The 19,466-nt window shown below is 34.1% G+C and overlaps 3 protein-coding genes and 1 pseudogene across 5 annotated transcripts in view; 1 reads left to right on the top strand and 3 right to left on the bottom strand.

The window, feature by feature from the left end:
* LOC105973732 (bZIP transcription factor 16) overlaps positions 1-4,865 on the bottom strand; it is a 5,962-nt gene extending 1,097 nt beyond the window's left edge. Inside the window, exons 1-10 of one of the 2 annotated variants that reach the window (XM_012998771.2) lie at positions 4,369-4,865; positions 3,686-3,820; positions 3,550-3,597; positions 3,391-3,465; positions 2,497-2,586; positions 2,342-2,401; positions 2,076-2,245; positions 1,673-1,727; positions 729-765; positions 355-635 (exon numbers count right to left, since the gene is read on the bottom strand). In XM_012998771.2, coding sequence (XP_012854225.2) covers positions 355-635; positions 729-765; positions 1,673-1,727; positions 2,076-2,245; positions 2,342-2,401; positions 2,497-2,586; positions 3,391-3,465; positions 3,550-3,597; positions 3,686-3,760 — 891 coding nt within the window. In that variant the 5' untranslated portion in view covers positions 3,761-3,820; positions 4,369-4,865. The remainder of the gene's footprint in view (positions 1-354; positions 636-728; positions 766-1,672; positions 1,728-2,075; positions 2,246-2,341; positions 2,402-2,496; positions 2,587-3,390; positions 3,466-3,549; positions 3,598-3,685; positions 3,821-4,368) is intronic. The other variant, XM_088817295.1, reaches the window with a different exon arrangement.
* On the bottom strand, positions 3,764-12,741 carry LOC148772588 (PKS-NRPS hybrid synthetase cheA-like). Its single transcript, XM_088820477.1, has 3 exons — positions 11,362-12,741; positions 10,124-11,252; positions 3,764-3,820 (listed from the first exon to the last, which is right to left on the bottom strand). Exons 1-3 carry the CDS (start codon positions 11,859-11,861, stop codon positions 3,764-3,766), a joined length of 1,686 nt encoding a protein of 561 aa, XP_088676603.1. The 5' UTR covers positions 11,862-12,741.
* LOC148772587 (uncharacterized) lies at positions 11,953-13,086 on the bottom strand. The gene is made up of 2 exons (XM_088820472.1): positions 13,060-13,086; positions 11,953-12,696 (listed from the first exon to the last, which is right to left on the bottom strand). Exons 1-2 carry the CDS (start codon positions 13,084-13,086, stop codon positions 11,953-11,955), a joined length of 771 nt encoding a protein of 256 aa, XP_088676598.1.
* A 1,302-nt stretch (positions 13,087-14,388) lies between these two features.
* LOC105973613 (protein IWS1 homolog 1-like) lies at positions 14,389-18,982 on the top strand (annotated as a pseudogene). The gene is made up of 10 exons (XR_016032074.1): positions 14,389-14,406; positions 14,616-14,731; positions 16,325-16,542; positions 16,645-16,774; positions 16,868-16,930; positions 17,714-17,791; positions 18,019-18,089; positions 18,197-18,250; positions 18,395-18,548; positions 18,663-18,982. The product of XR_016032074.1 is annotated as a protein IWS1 homolog 1-like (transcript).
* The last annotated feature ends 484 nt before the right edge of the window (positions 18,983-19,466 follow it).

Raw genomic sequence — 19,466 nt, 5'->3', positions numbered from 1 at the left:
TTACACAAAACAATGTGAAGAAGATTATAGTGCCTATATTTTACCAAGCATTGCCTATTTCATGAAATATCTATACTGGAAAAGAAACAATTCATATTAGCCATCCCCAAGAGAAATAGAGGGTAACTACTCGTAATTGTTTTAGACAGGACAAAGAAAAATGTAACAAGCAATTCTTATACCGTGGTGCATCTCCTTTCTACATGTCAAAACTAAAAAACGGTGTTCATCTATTGAAAATAAGCATTTATAACGAGCTGGCCCACATGTGCACAAAAAATTTCTTGTCGACTAAAAAAAAAAAGAAAAAGTCACACATTATTAGGTAGAGGGGATAGTAGAAGAAAGGAAAACCTGAACCCAGTGCTGTGACTGTATACTATCTCGTGATCCAGTAGTGACCATTGCTCCTGCAACTGGAGTAGCAGAAACCTTACCCCGCATTGCAGGAATACCAGAAGATGGTGCGGCAGCGGCACCCCAATAATCCATTCCGATATTTAAGTTTGTAGTGGGACCAGGTACACCACTCACTGAAATTGGCATCATGCCCATTGTTTGTTTTACCATTGCATGAGATGTATTTGGTCCTCCATTTTGAGAACTGTGACCAGTACTGCCATTCTGAGAGGGTTCTGTTGTAGCAAGATATGAATAAGAAAGGTCATAAAAAAGAATGAGGAAAACTGATTGAGATTCTAAATAAGGAAAAATCCTCAGACTCGTACCTGAATCTATCTGGCCACCGGACTTAGCTTGGGACCCCTGTAGAAAGTAACAGAAAAAAGTCAAGAGGATAAACGAGAAGAAAGTCATTATTCTTTTCGAAGTTGCAAATAGCTAAGAATCAAAAGTAGACTCGAAATACTGTATTAGGAACCAGACATTTTAACCATGTGAAAATATGCTAATATTTGCAAAGTTGCAAATAGCTAAGAATCAAAAGTAGACTCCAAATACATTATTAGGAACCAGAGATTTTAGCAAATGTGAAGGTTGTTTTCGCTATAAACCTCAATATAGGAACCAAAAGGAAGACCAAACTGTGTGAACATGAACTGTCTCTTTTCTGTGATTTTGCTTTCTGGACAGATCCTAAGTTTTCTAGGCTGCCATAAAGCAAACACCTGATCTAAGTCCGAATTGATTGTTCGAAATTATGGAAGACAGCTGCTTGCAACAAGATAAAAGTAAATTAAAAGTTCAGTAAAATTAATGTTCAATCTGTATAGTACAGATAGACAAGTAGGGTTGAATTGAGGTTTTATTTCTCTGAAAAACAGAGTTGCAGTTTTTCCTTCCTTCAAATTTTATTTTGCATATTCCCATCTTCGCCTATTCTAAGTTTCATGATATGATATGACTGATTTAAAATATAAATTGAATTATAAATGTACGCAAACTTAATGCAACCACCAGAACCACTATACAGTGACGTGTTTTTGTTCATTACTTGTAATCTGGTGTTTTGAATAAAATAAACTACTTGTTCGTCCAAAGCAAGTGCGAATATCTGATAAGGGAGAATTCAAATCTAAGGACATCCCAGCAAAATAAATATGCCAACAGTAACACTTCTCAACAGATGTATGGGCAGACCTGTACAAAATTAATGCATGGGATTCTAAATTTCTGTAAAACTCGTGTATGCAACTGCGTTATATAAACTTACATTATGAGAATTTGTATCACTTCCTTCAGACGAACCTTCACTCGCACTCTCGGCACTGCAAATTTTATCAAAAAAGTCATGAAAGCCCCAGATAATTTTATGTTCTCAAAACTGTTTAATAGGTAAACTAAGTAATCAAAAGTTTGAGGACAGAATCATCTAGAAGCAAAAAAGAAGAGAAGAAATGCAGTCTAGTCAATGAGCCTATGAAATATATATATTTGCGAGTAAACATATAAAAAATAATAGGAGGGATATTTTATGTCAAAACCAGTTCCTAGGATCTTGTCCAAAATGAGAATCAGTCACAAATTACACAAGAGTGACTTTCATTTTACAGTAAAAGTCTAAAAGCCATTTATTTGTATCCCTTCAGTTTATCTGTTCCCCGAGTTCTCCGTACCTTTTAGAATGCGCACCATTTGCAGCGGCACCCGATTTCTTGCCAGATTCGTTATTCTTCCCCGTAATCATATTTAAACTGCCCAAACTTCCCTTGGATCTTTTGATGGGAAGTTTTCCCTTCCCCTCAGATGACTTGCCGTCCACCTCCATGTTCCCTGGAACATTACCCTTCACATATATTTGGAAAAAATGGTTATCATTTCATGTAAATAACTTGCTAAGTACCATAATTAGAAAACTAACATAAGTGCTATGATGACTCACAGATGCTTCAGGAATGCCGTTAGGAGAAGGCATAGGAAAGGGACTAAAAGGATAAGATCCCTAAGTAAGTTTAAAGAAATGAAGTAAGTTATGATCATTTAAGCAGAAGAGCATGATCTTAACAATCGAATTAGAAAAAAATGTTGACAATGTACCGGAGCCATATTTGGATGTCCGTATATACCCGCATGGGGATACATGGCAACATATGGATGTGGTGGAGTGCCATAGGGTGGAATAAATTGCTGCAAAGAGCAAAATTAAGAATGCCAATTACTTAGGCTCAGATTGGAGTAAAATGAGATATATAACTAGAGGAACCTAGTGCTAAATTAATGGATTGCCCGTATCACATGAAGGATGAACTTTTTGTAGATGGATATATTTGGAGTCTAGAAGTAGTATAATTCTATCCGTAATTCACAAGTTCCACAACAATTGGATCCTGTTTGGATGCTACTCTGCTTTCCAAAAGGGGTTTGATCATTTTTAATGTTGTTTTGGTAGTATATATTCTTGACGAAACTATTCCTCATTTACCATGATAAGCAAAAAAGTAGACCATAAAATCCCATGACCCAGGAAATAGTTTGATAGTGATAGTGACAGCGCACGTCCTCTGGGCCTCGACCAGCCCTGATAATGTTTTCCTACTTCCATATTGGGCAACAAGGTTATGATGTTGGTAAAAAGCTCATCAACTTTCCCAAACTACCCTGCTTTCCATCATTTTATGAGAACAAATACGTGTTATCTCTGGACGCCTTAGCTATAAGATAATTATACAGTTTTTAAAAAAATTATCACATCTTTCCCAAAAAAAAATCCATTGTTATGCCTATGTGAAGTTGAGATAGTGAGATACTTCAGCTATCAGGTAATGAGACATGCTTACAAGGATTCAAGCAGGGAATAGCCACTATCATTACGTAGAATTCAGTTGTGTCTAGCTATATAAGGATATGTATTCCCAATTTGTCAATTTAAAAATAACGATTGCTTAATGATCCTTGAAAATTGAAATAAATAAGGCCGCAAAACTACCATACCTGGACTCCCCACATGTAGGGATGTGACTGAGGACTTGATGCCATGAACCCATGTGGGGGCATAGGAGAATACGCCTGTAGAACAGCAATAAAGAAACAATAACTTAGTAGATGTTAATGAGGGAAACGCCAAATCGATATATTTCAGAAAATGTTAACCTGAAAACCAGACCAATCCGGAGCAACTGCACCTGGAGCAGTCTGCTCCTGAAAATTCGAAAAAACATGGAACATTTTGAAATATGAGAAAACTACTAAGAAAACAAAATCCGACAGTTCACAGGCAAAAAATTACCTGTGGAGTAGAAGTTTTCGGCTCCTTCGCTTCTTTTCCATCCTTGGGTGATTTATCGACTTCACTACTACCCATGGTTTACACTAAACTTCCTCCTATTCCTATTATTGTTTCGATACTCAACTTCAAACCATCCTGTCACAAAGGTATCACGTTACAATCATTCACTGCAGTACAGAAGTTCAATAAAAACTATATCCCGAGACAAAAAGATTTCACCAACTCTTATTACGACAAATGTTACCTAGTTTCGACTATTAAAGGTGGATTCAATGATTCAAATCCTCACTCTCCCCTATTTTCACCACGTATAGGATGCACCTTTTTTAATGAAAAAAATAAATTGCACAAAAAATAGGTCTCCTCCGTAACTCTAACAAGTAATCATGCACATGAACACCCCTAAATTATACTAAAATAACGAACACCCCTCTAATCCGCTGATGAAAGTTACAATCATCAAAATCAACAGTTCTCTCAGTTGGAGTAAGAAGGTTTAAGCTGTAAACTATCCACATGAAGAAACAACAATAGATATAAAACAAATCATCCCCAAAAGCAAAGAAGTACAACAACACAAGAATAAAAAAAACAATTCAGCAAAGGCCACATAAAAATCAGCATAAAACACGAGTTCGTCGAAGATAAGAAACGCGCACTTCAACGAATTTAAAAAGTTATACCGCAAATTAAAAAAAAAAAATTAACGAGCCTTGACTCGGCAACAAGAATCAGCGCGTCAACTCAGCTAACACCAGCTCAAACCCCCACTCCTTGACGATTACAAAGCAACTTCCGAGTCAAAATTACGCCTGAAAATGAGTCGGGAGATAACCAACTCCAATTCAACAGAATTTCTGAAATTGGTCAATGAATGATTGGGCGAAACAAAATTGGGGGAAAATTCGGGTGGAGAGAGAAAATTAGGGCTTTGTTCGTGAGATCGTCGACATGGTTGCGTCGTTGTCCCGTGGATTTGCAGAGAGAGAGAGAGAGAGAGAGAGAGAGAGTGAGGAGAGAGAGAGGGGGGTGGTGTCCGACGTGGATTTGACGGAGTTGATGATTGGTGAGAGTCGTGGACTATTTAACGGCTGAGATTGAGTCACGTACGAAACTGTAATGTGTCGCGGTGGCATCCAACAAACAAATTTGAGGTCGCCGTTATTTATGGGATTAGGTCAACTATTGTATGAAAAGTCGTTGAATTTAATTCAATTGAATTAAGGTGGTGTTTGAATTTATTTTTTTTATTTAAAAAAAAATCATAATTTTATGTGTTTGTAAAAGATTTTAAATAAGTAGAAGCCGGTGATTATGAGTAACGTTATGAATTATTATTTATTCAGTCGAATGAAGGTGGTGTTATGAATTTTATTTTAAAAAGATTATTATTATATAAAGAAAAATCATATTTTTATGTGTTTGTAAGAGTTTTGAAATAAATAGAAGCTGCTGCTGATTATGAGTAACGTTACGAATAATTGTTTATTCTTAAAAGTGTGCGATATTTGCGAATATGATGAAAATTTTGTTTTAAACGATTAATTTTGTAAGTATTGTATTTTCGAAACAAAGTTTAATTTACAAGTTATTTTGTAAAATATTAGAAATGTTCTCACAATTTAGATTTAGAATGTCTAATACAATATAAACACAAAAAAATTATTGCAAGATGATTTTCAAATTATGGTGTGAAGTAACTTATTCTTAACGAATAAAAAACAAAAATAATACATTTGCACACACTCGTACACGGATCAGAGCCGCAGAAATAAGTACTCCAAAGCCGATTCCAAAAAAAGAATATTCCAATCTGATCCATCTGATTTCCACTTTATACTTCTATACAGGCTAACATATTATTTTTTAGGTAATTACAATCAGCTCCATGACGTAAAACATAATTACAAAAAATCTTATTTTTCAAAAATTACATTCAGTCCTTGCAATTTGTAAATTTCTTACGTACCCTACAAAAGTGTTTTAATATAAGAAATCTATAAACTGAGGTACGGATGTAGTTATATAAAAATGAGGAGTTTTTTTGTAAATAGACATTACCAGAGGAGTCGGTTGTGATTTATCCTCTTTTTTTTTCTTTTTTGATCTACTTTTAGGCCCAAACTGAAAATCGTTATTAGTAGCCCAAACTTTATTTGCTCTTATTGGACCTTCCCAATTCAATTTTAAATATACATTTTTCGGAAATATTTTAGTTAAATGCAATTATTTATTTATCAAAAAAAAAAAAAAATCTAATGAAGTCAATAAATCTTTTTTTTTTTTTTTTGTCAAAACTCGAGCAAGCTGACATGCCTATTTATTGGTAGTAAATCACTAAATCTACATAAAATCACAACTTTTTGCCTATATTTATTGGCAGGAAATCTACATAATTGCAATACTTATAATTGGCAGGAAATCTAGATAGTAAAAATATTGCCTATATTATTGGTATTAGATATTAATGCTTATATTATCAACATATCCACACAAATAGACATGTGTCAATTGATCCAACTTTGAATTACTTTGCCATCAATTGATAGCTCGAACTTGTCACACATGGTTAACTTAGTGTGGTTTACGTCGTTAATTTATATAGCATGGAGACGAAAACGGTGATACAGGAAAACGGAGAAACGGACATGGGAAACGACATATCCAAAAACTTAGGATGCGGTAGCTTGGGGCAAACATGTAAATATTAAAATTATAAGACTATATTTACAAATATGCTACATAAACATATATATAAAATTTTGATTCATATATAAATTCTTTTTATATATTTTCACACAAACATATTTAAAAATAATTTTACTATCAACTATCAATTTACAATTGATCATTAAATCGTGTAAATAATTGGAGAAACAACAATTTTTTTTTGAAAATTTGCTATTCAAATATTTTTATATTTTTTTAGAAATTGCAAAATGGCCCATGAGGTATCCGACGGATGTCCTCGAGCGTCCGACACAAAACATGTCCGAAATGCAGAAACGTTAACAAATTGAAGTTTCCGTGCTACATAACTTCTTTTACATGATTTGCAAGCTGTTATACAAAAATGTAAGTGTACTCAGTACGCCTTTATGATTTGTCGCGTGTTACATCATTATAAGAATAATAGGGACTTACCTTTTGGGTTCCTAAAATTGCTATTTGCAATTCATACTTATTTTTGTTTCTCTCTCTAGAAAAAATCACTCTCGTCACTAATTTGGCCTAAAATCATATTGTTGAAGTGATATACGAACACAAATGAGCTCATCGGATGAAGATCGTGATACACATTATTGGTTCGAAAAATCTGGACAGAAAGGGCGAAAGCCCAACCCGGGCGCCCCAAGCAATTTTACACGCCCAAGTTGGGCGTGTAAACCATCAACCCACGCCCAAATCGGGCGTGCAAAACAGCTTCCGGCGACCGGCTTGGGCGTTCGGCCCCCCTCCCCCGGTTTTTTTGCTTTTTATTTTTTTATTAATTTTTTACGCCTTTTTCAGGGAAATCAACACAATGCGAGGTAGACGTCAAGCGTGGGATATTCTAAATAGTGTTTGATTTAGTTTAGTTTTATCGGATTTAATGTATTATAGTATTTTATTATGTCAAATTTAGTACTTTATTATGTCGAACTTAGTACTTTATTATGTCCAACTAAGTACTTTATTATGTCGAACTTAATATTTTATTATGTCGAACTTAGTATTTTTATTGTATTGACAAATCTAAATATAAGAGATATTTAAATAAGTAACATTGAAATTATAAAAAAAAGATATTGAAATAAGTAAAATTGAAATTATAAAAAAAAAAGATGTTTAAATAAGTAAAATTGAAATTATAAAAAAAAAAGATATTGAAATAAGTAAAATTGAAATTATATAAAAAAAAAGATATTGAAATAAGTAAAATTGAAATTATATATAAAAAAATATTGAAATAAGTAAAATTGAAATTATATAAAAAAAAAGATATTGAAATAAGTAAAATTGAAATTATAAAAAAAAAGATATTGAAATAAGTATAATTGAAATTATAAAAAAAATATTGAAATAAGTAAAATTGAAATTATATATAAAAAAAGATATTAAATAAGTAAAATTGAAATTATAAAAAAATATTGAAATGAGTAAAACTGAAATTAAAAAAATAGAAAAAAAAACTAAAAAAAAAAAAAAATACATTGCTGAACGCCCAGACTGGGCGCCCAAACCGGACCCGGACGCCCAAACCGGTCGCTCATACTGTAACCGAACGCCCAAACCGGGCGTTCACCAGTATTTGGCACGCCCAAATCGGGCGTGAAAAATGCTGGTTAACGCCCAGTTTGGGCGTTCACTGTGCGCAATTTTCCCCCAAAAACAGCCATAAAATTCGATTTTTATGGCTGTTTAACATGCAATTACAATCGAAATTTTCTGCCCAATGCAATTAAAACGTTTAGGAGTTAAAATTTCTCAAAATTTCGATGAATTTGGCTTGATTTGGGGGTATGAGTTGCAAATAGCAATTTTAAAACCCAAAAAAGCATTTCACAAATAATAACTAAAATAATAATTGAATTTATCACATTGCCACTTATAATACTTGGGTCGATTTAATAGTGTAAATGAGTCGAATGGGTAGGCCCGACCCAATACTTTTAGGAGTCTTTTAATTAGGTCCATTGATATACTTCTATTTTTCATCTAAAAAAAAGGATATGCTGTATTTTTAGGGCCATTTTTTTTTCTAGGACATTTGGTCCAATTGTTTGCAAAAATAGAACAGATTTTGAAATAATTTCAGTTTTACAATAAGACGTCAATTGAAGTTGCGTTTTATAAGAAGCCGCCACTTGTCAGTTTGTTATTGGCCAAAGATGGGCAAGAAGGTGTTGTTGTGTCACGTGTTTTGACCACCACTGTTCCTCTCTCTTTTATTTTCTTTATTCAATTTGTTGATTTTAATAACTAAAAAAATTAAAAAAACAATTACTTAATTAATAAATAAACATTTTTTATAACAAGTTTTTATTTTGTTTTCATCAACTAAAAATAATAAAGGGTCCCTTTTTTTCTTTTATTTTCTTTATTCAATTTGTTGTTTTTACTTTTTAATAACTAAAAAAAAACTACTTAATTAATAAACCTTTTTCTTTACAAGTTTTTATTTTTTTTTCAACAACTAAAATTAATAAAGAAGAATTTTTCTTTTGCAAATATGATTTTGTTTAATTGTGTTAATTTTAAAATTAGAAATAAAAAAAATTAAAAAAATTAAAAATTAAAAAATAATTAGTTTTTTATAAGAAAATTTTAATTGATCAAAGAACATGATAATAAACACCCTCATGTTTGATTTTTTTTTTTTTTTGAAACACGATACTCTTATTATTATGTTTATTTATGATTCATTTCAACTAAAATTTTCTTATAAAAAAAATCAAAAATAAAATTTTTATTAAATTTATTTTTTTTTAAAAAGAAGCTTCTAATTAATTAAGCCTTTTATTAGTTTTAGCATTTGAAAAATAAAATTAATCAAAATAAAAATTATAAGGAATTTTTTATTTAATTAGGTAATTTTTTAAAATTATTTTTAGTTATAAAAAACAACAATTACAAGGAGAAAAATAAAATCTGCAATCAAAGAAAAAACTGAAATGCTATTCATAGTGCGGTTTTTACCGGCTTGCAGTGCGATTTATTTCATTTGTAACTTTCCTAAAAAAAAACCAAATTCGCCCGCTATTTCGTGTATTATTACACGAAATACACTCAATAATTTCGTGTCTTTTCACACGAAATAGCGGTGTTTATTGTTATAGAACACGAAGGACGAAACTGTTAGATTAAAAAAAATCGTGTATTTCGTGTAAACGTACACGAAATGGAAGAACATATTTCGTGGAGTTTTCTACGAAATGGAAGACCATATTTCGTGGAATTTTCTACGAAATGGAAGACCATATTTCGTAGATTTTTCCACGAAATATGAAGTGACATTTCGGTAAATTCAGTACGAAATAACTAAAAATTCAAATACAAATACAAATTGAACTAGAATTCAAATGCAACTAAAAATTGAACTAGAATTCAAATACAACTACAAATTGAACTAGAATTCAAATACAACTACAAATTGATCTAAATTTCAAATACGAATAAAATTGAACTAGATTTCAGATACAACTACAAATTGAACTACCGACCAGACTTTAATTGTTCGTACAAGAGTAGTCGGGGTTTGTACGTTTTGAGTAAGTGCCTCAAGTTTTTAGCTCTATGGTGTACCCATGCCGGATGGATTGGTGGTAGTGGACTATTTGCGACCAAATTAACAAACATGAAATGATTGTTGTGCAATGTCACAACAATCATACATGATAAGTGACCACTACCAAACATAGGAAGGTAAGTCATACTCCCTACTTGAGTCAAAAGTACCACTAATGCACTGTATCTGGTAGCAATGGCCAATCCCATTTCATTCATGTCCATCCAATAAGCTTGTGGACAAGGCCCTGAGGTCCAGTCACACTTGCGTATGACCTCAACGTATCCGGTACTGCCAAACATCGCCGTGTAGACACTAGCATGCTCGTATAACTCAATAAGCAACTCCCCTCTCACTTGCGGCCATCTTTCTTGATCCCCGTACACGGCTTGAGCAACGCACCGGTACCCACAGTTGTCATCCGCCATCACGTTAACATAATCTTGAATAAGACGGACCATAAATCTGGGCACGAAAGAATAAAAGTCGATTCCTTCATGTGCAGGTATTGTAGGGGCAGCAGATTCTTGTGTGGGAATACGAGAACCACGACCTTTCATCTTCGATTGAGGCGTTCCATCAGTGCTTCTCTCAACCTTTGTTTTAGGAATCTTTGCACCAGATGAGGTTTGGCGACCCTTGGAACCACACGACGACTTAATTGTCTCCTCATCAATATGATACTGCCATTCAGAAGGGTCTCTCTTTGTCGAGTTATTCTTTGGTCGTCCTTTGGTCTTAACAAATGATGGCTCGGACAGATGCGACGTAGACGGATAAACGATGCCACGCAATGAGGCCACGGCATTTATCTTACTCGTGTAATTCATCTTCTTCAAATTGCAATTCAGGTCATCAATCTGTCTATCCACAATCTCCTCGCGGTTTACTTGATACTCAGGTAGCTCCGAAGGCTCAACTGCCATGGTACTCCAGAATGGATGCAAGTCTGAAATGACGAACGTGTCATTATCTTCCATTTTCTGCACAATTTTGCACGCGCATGGGAGCCCATGAGTATTCCAAAGATAGTGTGTGCAAATACTCGGATCTTGCATCGCCGGGGACTCCATCTCTTCATCCAATTTCTCTAATGCCAGATGCGTAACATAACAAATCAAACCCTGAAAACACGGCCATGCTGCAGTATGCTTCCTTATCTTGGATGATAATGAAAAATCGCACTTCAGCTCACTAATTTGGATATAAACTTGGTCCCGAAGTTTGCCTTGCACGTTATCCAGACCTCCGGTCGAAGCATTTAACCAACCCTTCGCTGAAGAATGAGCGCTCTCCACCCTATCCAATTACAACAACAATCAGAGCATACAACGACAATCAAATTACAAAATAAATATTATTTTTATATAATATCTTTTATCATTTAAATAACTAAAACATGTAATACCTGTTGGTGCTCGTGTTGCCAAAATGATACACATTGCGAGTATAGGCACGAACAAACTTCTCCTTGTATATCAACCACGTATCATTCAAATACTGTATCAGCCTAGGATACCCTGCATACCGTCCAACAATTTCATTGTAATTGTAATGATACTCTTCTTCGGTTTCTGATTTCACCAGCTTAGCCCACAGCACACGTCGGAATATTAGACCTTGGTCCTTGTTGCCTCCCATAAATTTCGTCGCATTTGCCTCAACATTTCTGTTTATATGGAATATACACAACATATGATACGAAAATGGGAAGACATTTGGCAGTGCTTTCAAAAGACCCAACTCTCTGTCTGTCAAGATCGCATCAGGTTCGACACCATCTAGCAACTCTTTCAAACAATTCAAAGTCCACTCGTAGGTGTCTGCATCTTCATGCGACATAAATGCAACAGCAATTGTATAATTCCTCCCAACTGGAGTTATCCCAATTATTTCCAAAAGAGGCATTCCATACCTACAACAATGTTGTTTTTACATATTTAAACAATACAAGACATTAAAACACAATAATCATAATTTGAACAATCGTAATTTTTACTTACTTATTGGTTTTGTATGTGCAGTCCATCAATATAACATACGGGAACAACCGTAATAACTGAATAGATTCGGGACATGCAAACATAATATCTGTAATCGTGTTGCTCGTTTCACTATCGACGCGATGCCAATATCGATACTCGCCTTTTTGAAAGTTATGCATCATAAACTGAATAACAGTCATGCCCTCCATTTCCTCAGATTTAATCTTGGCCAACTCATTGTAAACATGCTTCATAGAGGTTTGTATCGTCGGATCATCTTTTCTCAGTCTATCCATGATCAGCATTGGCTTCACGTGAGAATTTCGCAATTCTTTAATTCTTGCTTTCTGTTGCGGAGTTATACGACTAGTCGTACCTTGTCCGTGAGGAAACAAAGTCGGACGATGACTATGCCTGCCATCGCTGACAGTCAACCGCCATAATTCATCAAACCTTGACCTTTTGCCAATCAATTTGAACGGACAACCACATTTTTTTGTTCCTGAGTTTCTAGGATCTTCCACATCGATATTCGTTTGTCGGCCATGTCCGTATTTGTCACACGTCATGTACTGTGCATTCTCCCTTCTAGACTGACAAATCAAACGGTGACAATGACTAACTGCAGTTTCTTTCGCCCAGTTGATTAATTCTTCCCTACTGCCGAACACAATATCAACTTGGAAGAAGTGAGAGAAATCTTCATATTCCTTTTTATCCAAAACCGAGGGATCAAAATACAAATTGTCGTCATATGGCTGCGTAAATACAAAAAAAAGGTTAGATACTTGCACAAAAAAAATTAATAACAATACTAGGTATTTCGTGTAAAATCACACGAAGTATATGCATACATTTCGTGTAATTTTACACGAAATGTATTCATACATTTAGTATAGTACTGCACGAAATGAATGACAAAACAGTTTTACTGCTATTTCGTGTGACTTTACACGAAATAATAGGTATAATTTCGTAGTATTGTACACGAAATGACTGGAAAACACGAATAAAGTGTTCATTTCGTGCAAAACAACACGAAATGACTTGAATAATTTCGTGATATTCTACACGAAACGACTGAAAATCGAAAAAAATCACACTAAAACGTATTTTTTTACCTCATTTACGGGATCGATGTTGGCCATCTTGATAATCGTTGGGTTTTAACTGATTTCTACGAAAACAAATCACGATCTACGAAAGTCGAAATATTTGGATGTTGAGAGGATTTTGTAAAAGGTTAAAGTGTTTTTTGACAAATGAATTATTTCGCACTGTAGCTGGAAAAAACCGCACTGATAATAGCAAGCCCCAAGAAAAAAAAAAGGAATCATATGGCACGTGGTTAACACCCTTGTTTCTTGTCCAACTTTGTAAAAGAAAACCTAGCCACTAACCAGCTGACAAGTGGCAGCTTCTTAAGAAGCGTCACTACAAATCACGCCTAATTGTAGAATTAAAATAGCCTCAAAATCTATCCTATTTGTGCAAATAATTGGGCCAAATGCAGTAGAAAAAAAATTGAATGCAAAAATAAAAACATTTTTTACATTTAAGGTATTTTAGTATTTTATTCTACTGATAATATGTTTGACCATTTAAAATTTCTTATGGTCGATCACCATCACCTTGATGAATCAGCTTTGTTTATGAAGCCAAGAGCAATTTGATTCAAGCATGGGTTACGAAAACCACATATGTAAGTACCGTTTTTCGAATTCTGATTTAAATAATTAGAGTTTTTTCATCTAATTAATTTACGAAAATTTATGGGTGTGTGTGGAATTAGGTTATTAGGTTGTCTTCCTTTTGTACTGGATTGGGGGTTTTCAGTCATTCAATCACATGAATCTTCTATGGGCATGCCTGTGTGTGAATTGGGGGGTCTTAAAATTTAACTAGGGTTGTTTTACTAATGAATTGGGGGTTTTTTCTGCTACCGAGATGAAGATTGCGAGCTATTGATGAATTTCGATGAGGATGATTCTATTAGATTGGTTAGAGTTTGTAGAGAAGAAGAAGAAGGGGCGGGAAATACAAGTCGAACTTTAAGGCGAGGAGAAGTGATTTTGAGGTTTGCCTTCGCATCGATATTTTGTATTATCCTTAATTGTTTTTTTCATGGTAGAGTTGGTGAACATGTTGATGAGTTTATGGAAATTTGGTGAAGTTGTGTGGGGTTTGTTGATCATTTATATCGTATCTATACGTGCGTATTGAAGGTGGATTCTGTGTTTATGCTCATGGTCACCATGCATGCATTAGTTAGTTTGTTGTCATCGTATTCAAGTCATTCTAGCATATTTTTTTTATCGGGAAAGAATCTTTCTTTGGACATAATCGATCTTAAAATTAAATTTATCAAATTTGTCCGACACATTACAGTGCATAAACTTCAAAGAAATGCATTTCTCAATAAAATCGGCTCATTGCATGGGTTACGAAAAATGAAAGACGAGCACATAGTATGTGACCAAACTTGTATGCAATGCTATGTGCTTCTTCACACGGACACCATCTTCAGTCCGCAATAGAATAAGGCATTTCCTTTATTTTAATATTAAAAAAGTTGCTAATATGATAATGCAAATAATCGAAAGAGTGTTTACTTATTTGCTGTATTTTTTAATTTGAGTTGGATATTATTCGTTGATTTTGCCTCAAAATCATATAGGATGATCGAGATGGTGTGAGAAATATGGATGATGATAATTTCATAGATGACAGTGGAGCAGATCCTGCTAACCGATATGAAGTGACAATGAACACTCTCCAAGTCGCACTCCACAGGTTTGGATTAGATGTTAGTTATAGGGTGTTGTAAATATATAATGTTTCCATTATATTAATTATTTTTGTGATTTCTGTAAATTAAAAAAATGTCATATTCTTTGCTTCTGTGCATTTGCATTCGAAATCATGATGAGGTGGTAAAGCGTCGTGTGCATTATGTAATTGCATTGAGATTCAGATGTCTTGTTTGATGTCGAATTACCGTGATTATTACTCAAATTCGTGTGTAGATAAGAGAGTCAACGAATGAAGGTTTTTTTAGGATAAACAAAATGTTATTTACTGTATCACTCTCTTTTTCACATGCTGCACATTTCAGTTAATGTTGTTGACTTTTTTTACCCTCGCACTGCCGCAAATTCTTACACCTTTTCCCATTGTAACTGAAATCTGGTCCGCACTCCGCATTGATGCTGCTATTTTTTTTTTTTCTCTCTCTTGGTCACGTGTCCTCCTATTTACTCCTCTGTCTCTATTACGTGTACATACACACATAATGAATTAAGTCATATGTATTTTATTTTTCTTGATGAGTTTCTTATTCATAGAAAATATATTTTTTAGTATATTAACCTAAATTACTTTGCATTAATCATCATTTTGACCGATTTTTTGCTAGTAAAAAATGTGGGCTATGAATTTAAAATCCATTGTCTATTGAGTCAATCCAAACAAGCTCAATGAATTTGTTATTGTGGATTTGAAATCCCTCCCTCAAATCCTCCCATCCAAACGCAGCCTTAGAGTTCGCGTGCGCCTCTCTCTCTCTCTCTCTCTCTCTTTCTCTCTCCCTCTTTAACAAAATATTTAGACTTTACCAATGAATTTTCAATATCTAAGAAAGATTGTCCGATTATTGTTATCATTCACTTTATTTTGGCCTAGATTTTATCGATTTTCTGCTTTTATAATTAACATTTATTTCTTTTAACGGGTTTTGAAAAAAAGGAGTTAAGGTAATTAATTGGTTTCTTCGCCGAAATTTCCTGTTTAATCAAAATGTATTCCCACTAATTTTATATATTTTACTGGTCTCTCTATTATATATACCCTCAACCTCTTCCGCTTTAGCTTCAGACACCTCTCTCTCTCATCCTCTATTCCCCTCTCTCTGATATCGTCATACATCTCTCTCCCCCCTGCCCTGTATCGTTGGTAAAGAGGCGATTTACATAAATTTACGATGAGTTCCCAATTGAAAAGAAAGGTTGCTTGCTTATTTATTGTCCACATTAACTATCATTAACTTTATTTTGGCCATTGTTCTGTTTTTAGATATTTTTAATTAACATTGCTTTTTGGAGCTTTGAAACCGAGATTAATCTTGCGTTTCAGTTCTTTCTCTCTATCATTGATAATCAAAACGTTCGTTATCTTTAAATTACCCACCCCTCTCTATGAGTTGCAGATCGACGCAGAAGTCCTTCTGCATCGCTTATGTTTGTTCATAAGTTCTTAAAATTTGTTTACTTTGGGCTGAATTCGATCGATTCTGCACGGCACATTTTAAATCAAAAAATTCTTGTAAAGATTCCTTTTTACTATAGTGATTTGGTGTCAAATTGATTTTATCTCATGCATGTTATGCAGGCTGAAGAACGAGAAGAGGCTGAGGAGATTGACGATCTCAATACGGGCAAGAGAAAATTGGAAACCGAGAAATGTACTGGCGGTGTTGCACTAGCAGTTGAGTCGTTTTTGGCAGAGCTCGAAATTGCGGCAGAAGAGGATGCCAAACTGAATCGGCAGAAAAAACCCGCCATAAATAAATTGAAGAACCTATCCCATCTCAAGGATGGCTTCTCAAAGTTTGTTATTTTTTATTCTCAATTTGCTCTTCGGTTTTCTCGTATTTTCAGTCATTTGTATTGGTTTTAATTTATTTGCATGAGAATTTCTCCTCTGTGTAGGATAAAGCTTCAGTCAGAAATTCTTGATCACGGAGGGTTGTCCGTTCTAAAAACTTGGCTCGAGCCACTCCCCGATGGAAGCTTGCCATGCATCGACGTCCGTGCTGCTGTTTTGAACGTCTTGAATGATGTATGGATAGAGAGTCATCGTTTATATGTTTTGATGTATTGTGTAAAATTTCGAAACTTGTTTGGATGTTAATAGTTAGTTTTCCTCCTGCAGATATATATTGATTGGGATGAGAGTGATAGGCGAGAACAATTAAAGAGAAGTGGCATTGGAAAGGTCAGGTTTTGTTTTATTGCAATTAGGGGTGCAAGTTGGAACGGAAGTTCCAATTTCTGCCGGTTCCGATCCGAAAAATTCCGATTTTGGAACAACTTTTTTCATTCCGACTTCCAAAATTCCGATTTCCGATTTTTTCCAATTTTTTTTGGATTGGAATTGGAATTATATAAAAAAAAAATTTGGAATTTCCGATTTCCGATCCGATTTAATTTCCGAAATTAATTCCGAAAAATTCCGATTTTCTTCTGAAAAATACACCTATAAATAATATATATATAATATATAATACTTATTTTAATTTTTTTTTTTGTTTTCTGAAATGGTAATTTGATTTAAGTTTTGTTTTAGGATTTTGACATATTGAATTGTTGTTAGAAGTTTTATTAGAAATTATGATGTGGTTTATTTTTATTTATTTTATTGAACAGAAATTTAGTAATTATTAATTTTTTTAATCAACGTGGATGAATTATTTTTTGGAAAATTATGAAATTTTCAGAAAATTTTTGCTAATTTTTGAAATTTTAAAACTTATTTAATTTCCGATTTTTTTCCGAAATTCCGAAATTTCCGGCCCTTTTGGAATTGGAATGAATTTATAGATTCCGAAAATTTTGGAATTGGAATTGGAATTCCAATTTTTTTGGAAATGTTCCGAAAATCCATCCGACTTTTACCCCTAATTGCAATAAATGATCTTGTGAACGCATCTATTATTGTTTCAACTTTTATATAGTAATGGAAGGACTAATATTTGACGGGCCGTGCTATTTTGGACAGGTCGTTATTTTTTTCTCAAAGTCTGATGAGGAAACTAGAGCGAATAGAAAGGTGGCTAAAGAGTTGGTTCACAAATGGGTAATATAATTTGTTCATTTTTCTTTGTGTACTCTCGGTACTTCGTTTATTGGTGGACTTGTTACGATCAAAGAAAACTTGATGTTCTTATTTGCAAATAAAGTTTGGATAAGAAATGAAAGTACTAATTTCCACATCTAATGTCACCGTCAATTAGATATCTCCATTTATTCAGTAACGATTATTTTCCTAACGACTTCAAATTCTTGAACGATATCTCAAAACAGGGTCGAATAATTTTCAATAAGAGCACAAGGCTTGAGGAGATGAAACAGTTCGAGAAGAAACCTGCTAAAAAGTACTTGTTTTTCTTTTTTAATTCTTTTTTCAGCGACTAGACTGCTCGACTATTCTTTAATAAACCAATATGCACACTGAGACAGTGTCCTTGTTAATCTTCTACAGGGTGATGAGGAAATCAAAATCAGCAAGAATGACATATAAAGACGAATCTTCAAAGTAAGATTTTGCATCCTCTGTTTTTTTGATTTCCAACATCGTTAGCGAGTTTGGCCAACTATATTTATAATATTGTACTTATATATAAAAATTCATAGACTAATCATCTTAAGTTTAAAATTTATTCTGTTTGCCGATTTGAAGGAGCCAAAATTATGCGGAGTCATCATCTAGGCCGCATGCATCGAGGCCTGACCCAGCTGCACTGGATTATGCGGTTCGCCCTCGATCGAAGATCGACCCGGTTGAAATCAGAGCCAAAGTTAAAAACGCTGGACACAATGAACATCGTGCCAAGGTTAAAGTTCGATAACAACTAGTCTTTTTTGGCCATATTAATATACACATATACCAGAATTTCAACATTTTACTGTTTAAATTCCTTATTCAAAATTTCATTTTATGCGTGCAGCTTAACAAAAAGCTGCAAGAAATGCGAGCGCCAAAGCGCAAGCAGCTTCAGGCGACAAAACTGAGCGTGGATGGCCGTCGCATGGAGAAGTATACTTAGTTACCTCGCTCGCCATCCGGTCGGGTTTTCTAGCAGTTATCGTATGGTCAACATGGTCAATATGAAGAATTTTTTTATTTTTTTTCCTTTTTCTGTTTTTTTTGGTCTGGCTCTTTATGCTGCTAAACAGTGCTCTCTTTGTTGTATTAACTTTTAAACTATGTTTTTCTTCTCTTGGATCAATGCTCTGCTTATTTAAAATTATTATTATTATCTTTGAATGCGAGGCCGTACTTCAAACTTTAATTGGTATGATCAGATGTTCGTTTCTTCTTAGTTCAGTATTACATCAATAATTACCTGACTTCAAATCGATGGTAAATAGTCGAAGGAATCTGAGGTAAGTTCTGCATTTCTCTATCTCCTTCAAAAATTGGTTTTAGTTGGTGCATTTTTGTCTTCACCGTATTTCAGGGTTCTGTATTAAGTTTCAGGTTGTGATTTTGTTTGGTTCGTCCGCATTTTCCGCTGCCCTTGTTTAATTGATTTTAGGTAGTATTCGGTTAATAGTTGGTGGTGGTGGTGTTGTTTTGTAATGAATTTCTGGCCCTTGTATTCAGTGGTTTTAGGTGGTGCTTTTGTCCCTTCTCCTTATTTTCTGCCTGCTTTTTAACTTGATTTTTAGGTGGTGTTTTTTTGTTTGTTTTCCTCGGTTACTTTTCTTACGCCATTTTTTCCGGTGCAGTTCCGACCCACCGCTTTGAT

The sequence above is a fragment of the Erythranthe guttata genome, chromosome 1 (genome assembly GCF_056151865.1).
Source record: "Erythranthe guttata isolate IM_541 chromosome 1, IM_541, whole genome shotgun sequence".
In the NCBI taxonomy this organism is placed as follows: Eukaryota; Viridiplantae; Streptophyta; class Magnoliopsida; order Lamiales; family Phrymaceae; genus Erythranthe; species Erythranthe guttata.
Note: the sequence above shows the minus strand (reverse complement) of the source record. Positions and strands in the feature narration are given on the sequence as shown.

Coding starts and splice junctions, on each gene's coding strand:
- LOC148772587 (XM_088820472.1), bottom strand. CDS start 13,086: ATGGCCAACATCGATCCCGTAAATGAG. Junction 12,697..13,059: donor ACATCGATCCCGTAAATGAG/GTAAAAAAATAC, acceptor GTATTTACGCAG/CCATATGACGACAATTTGTA.
- LOC148772588 (XM_088820477.1), bottom strand. CDS start 11,861: ATGCCTCTTTTGGAAATAATTGGGATAACTCCAGTTGGGAGGAATTAT. Junction 11,253..11,361: donor GGCAACACGAGCACCAACAG/GTATTACATGTT, acceptor GTAATTGGATAG/GGTGGAGAGCGCTCATTCTT. Junction 3,821..10,123: donor CCAGATACAGTGCATTAGTG/GTACTTTTGACT, acceptor CCTTTGTGACAG/GATGGTTTGAAGTTGAGTAT.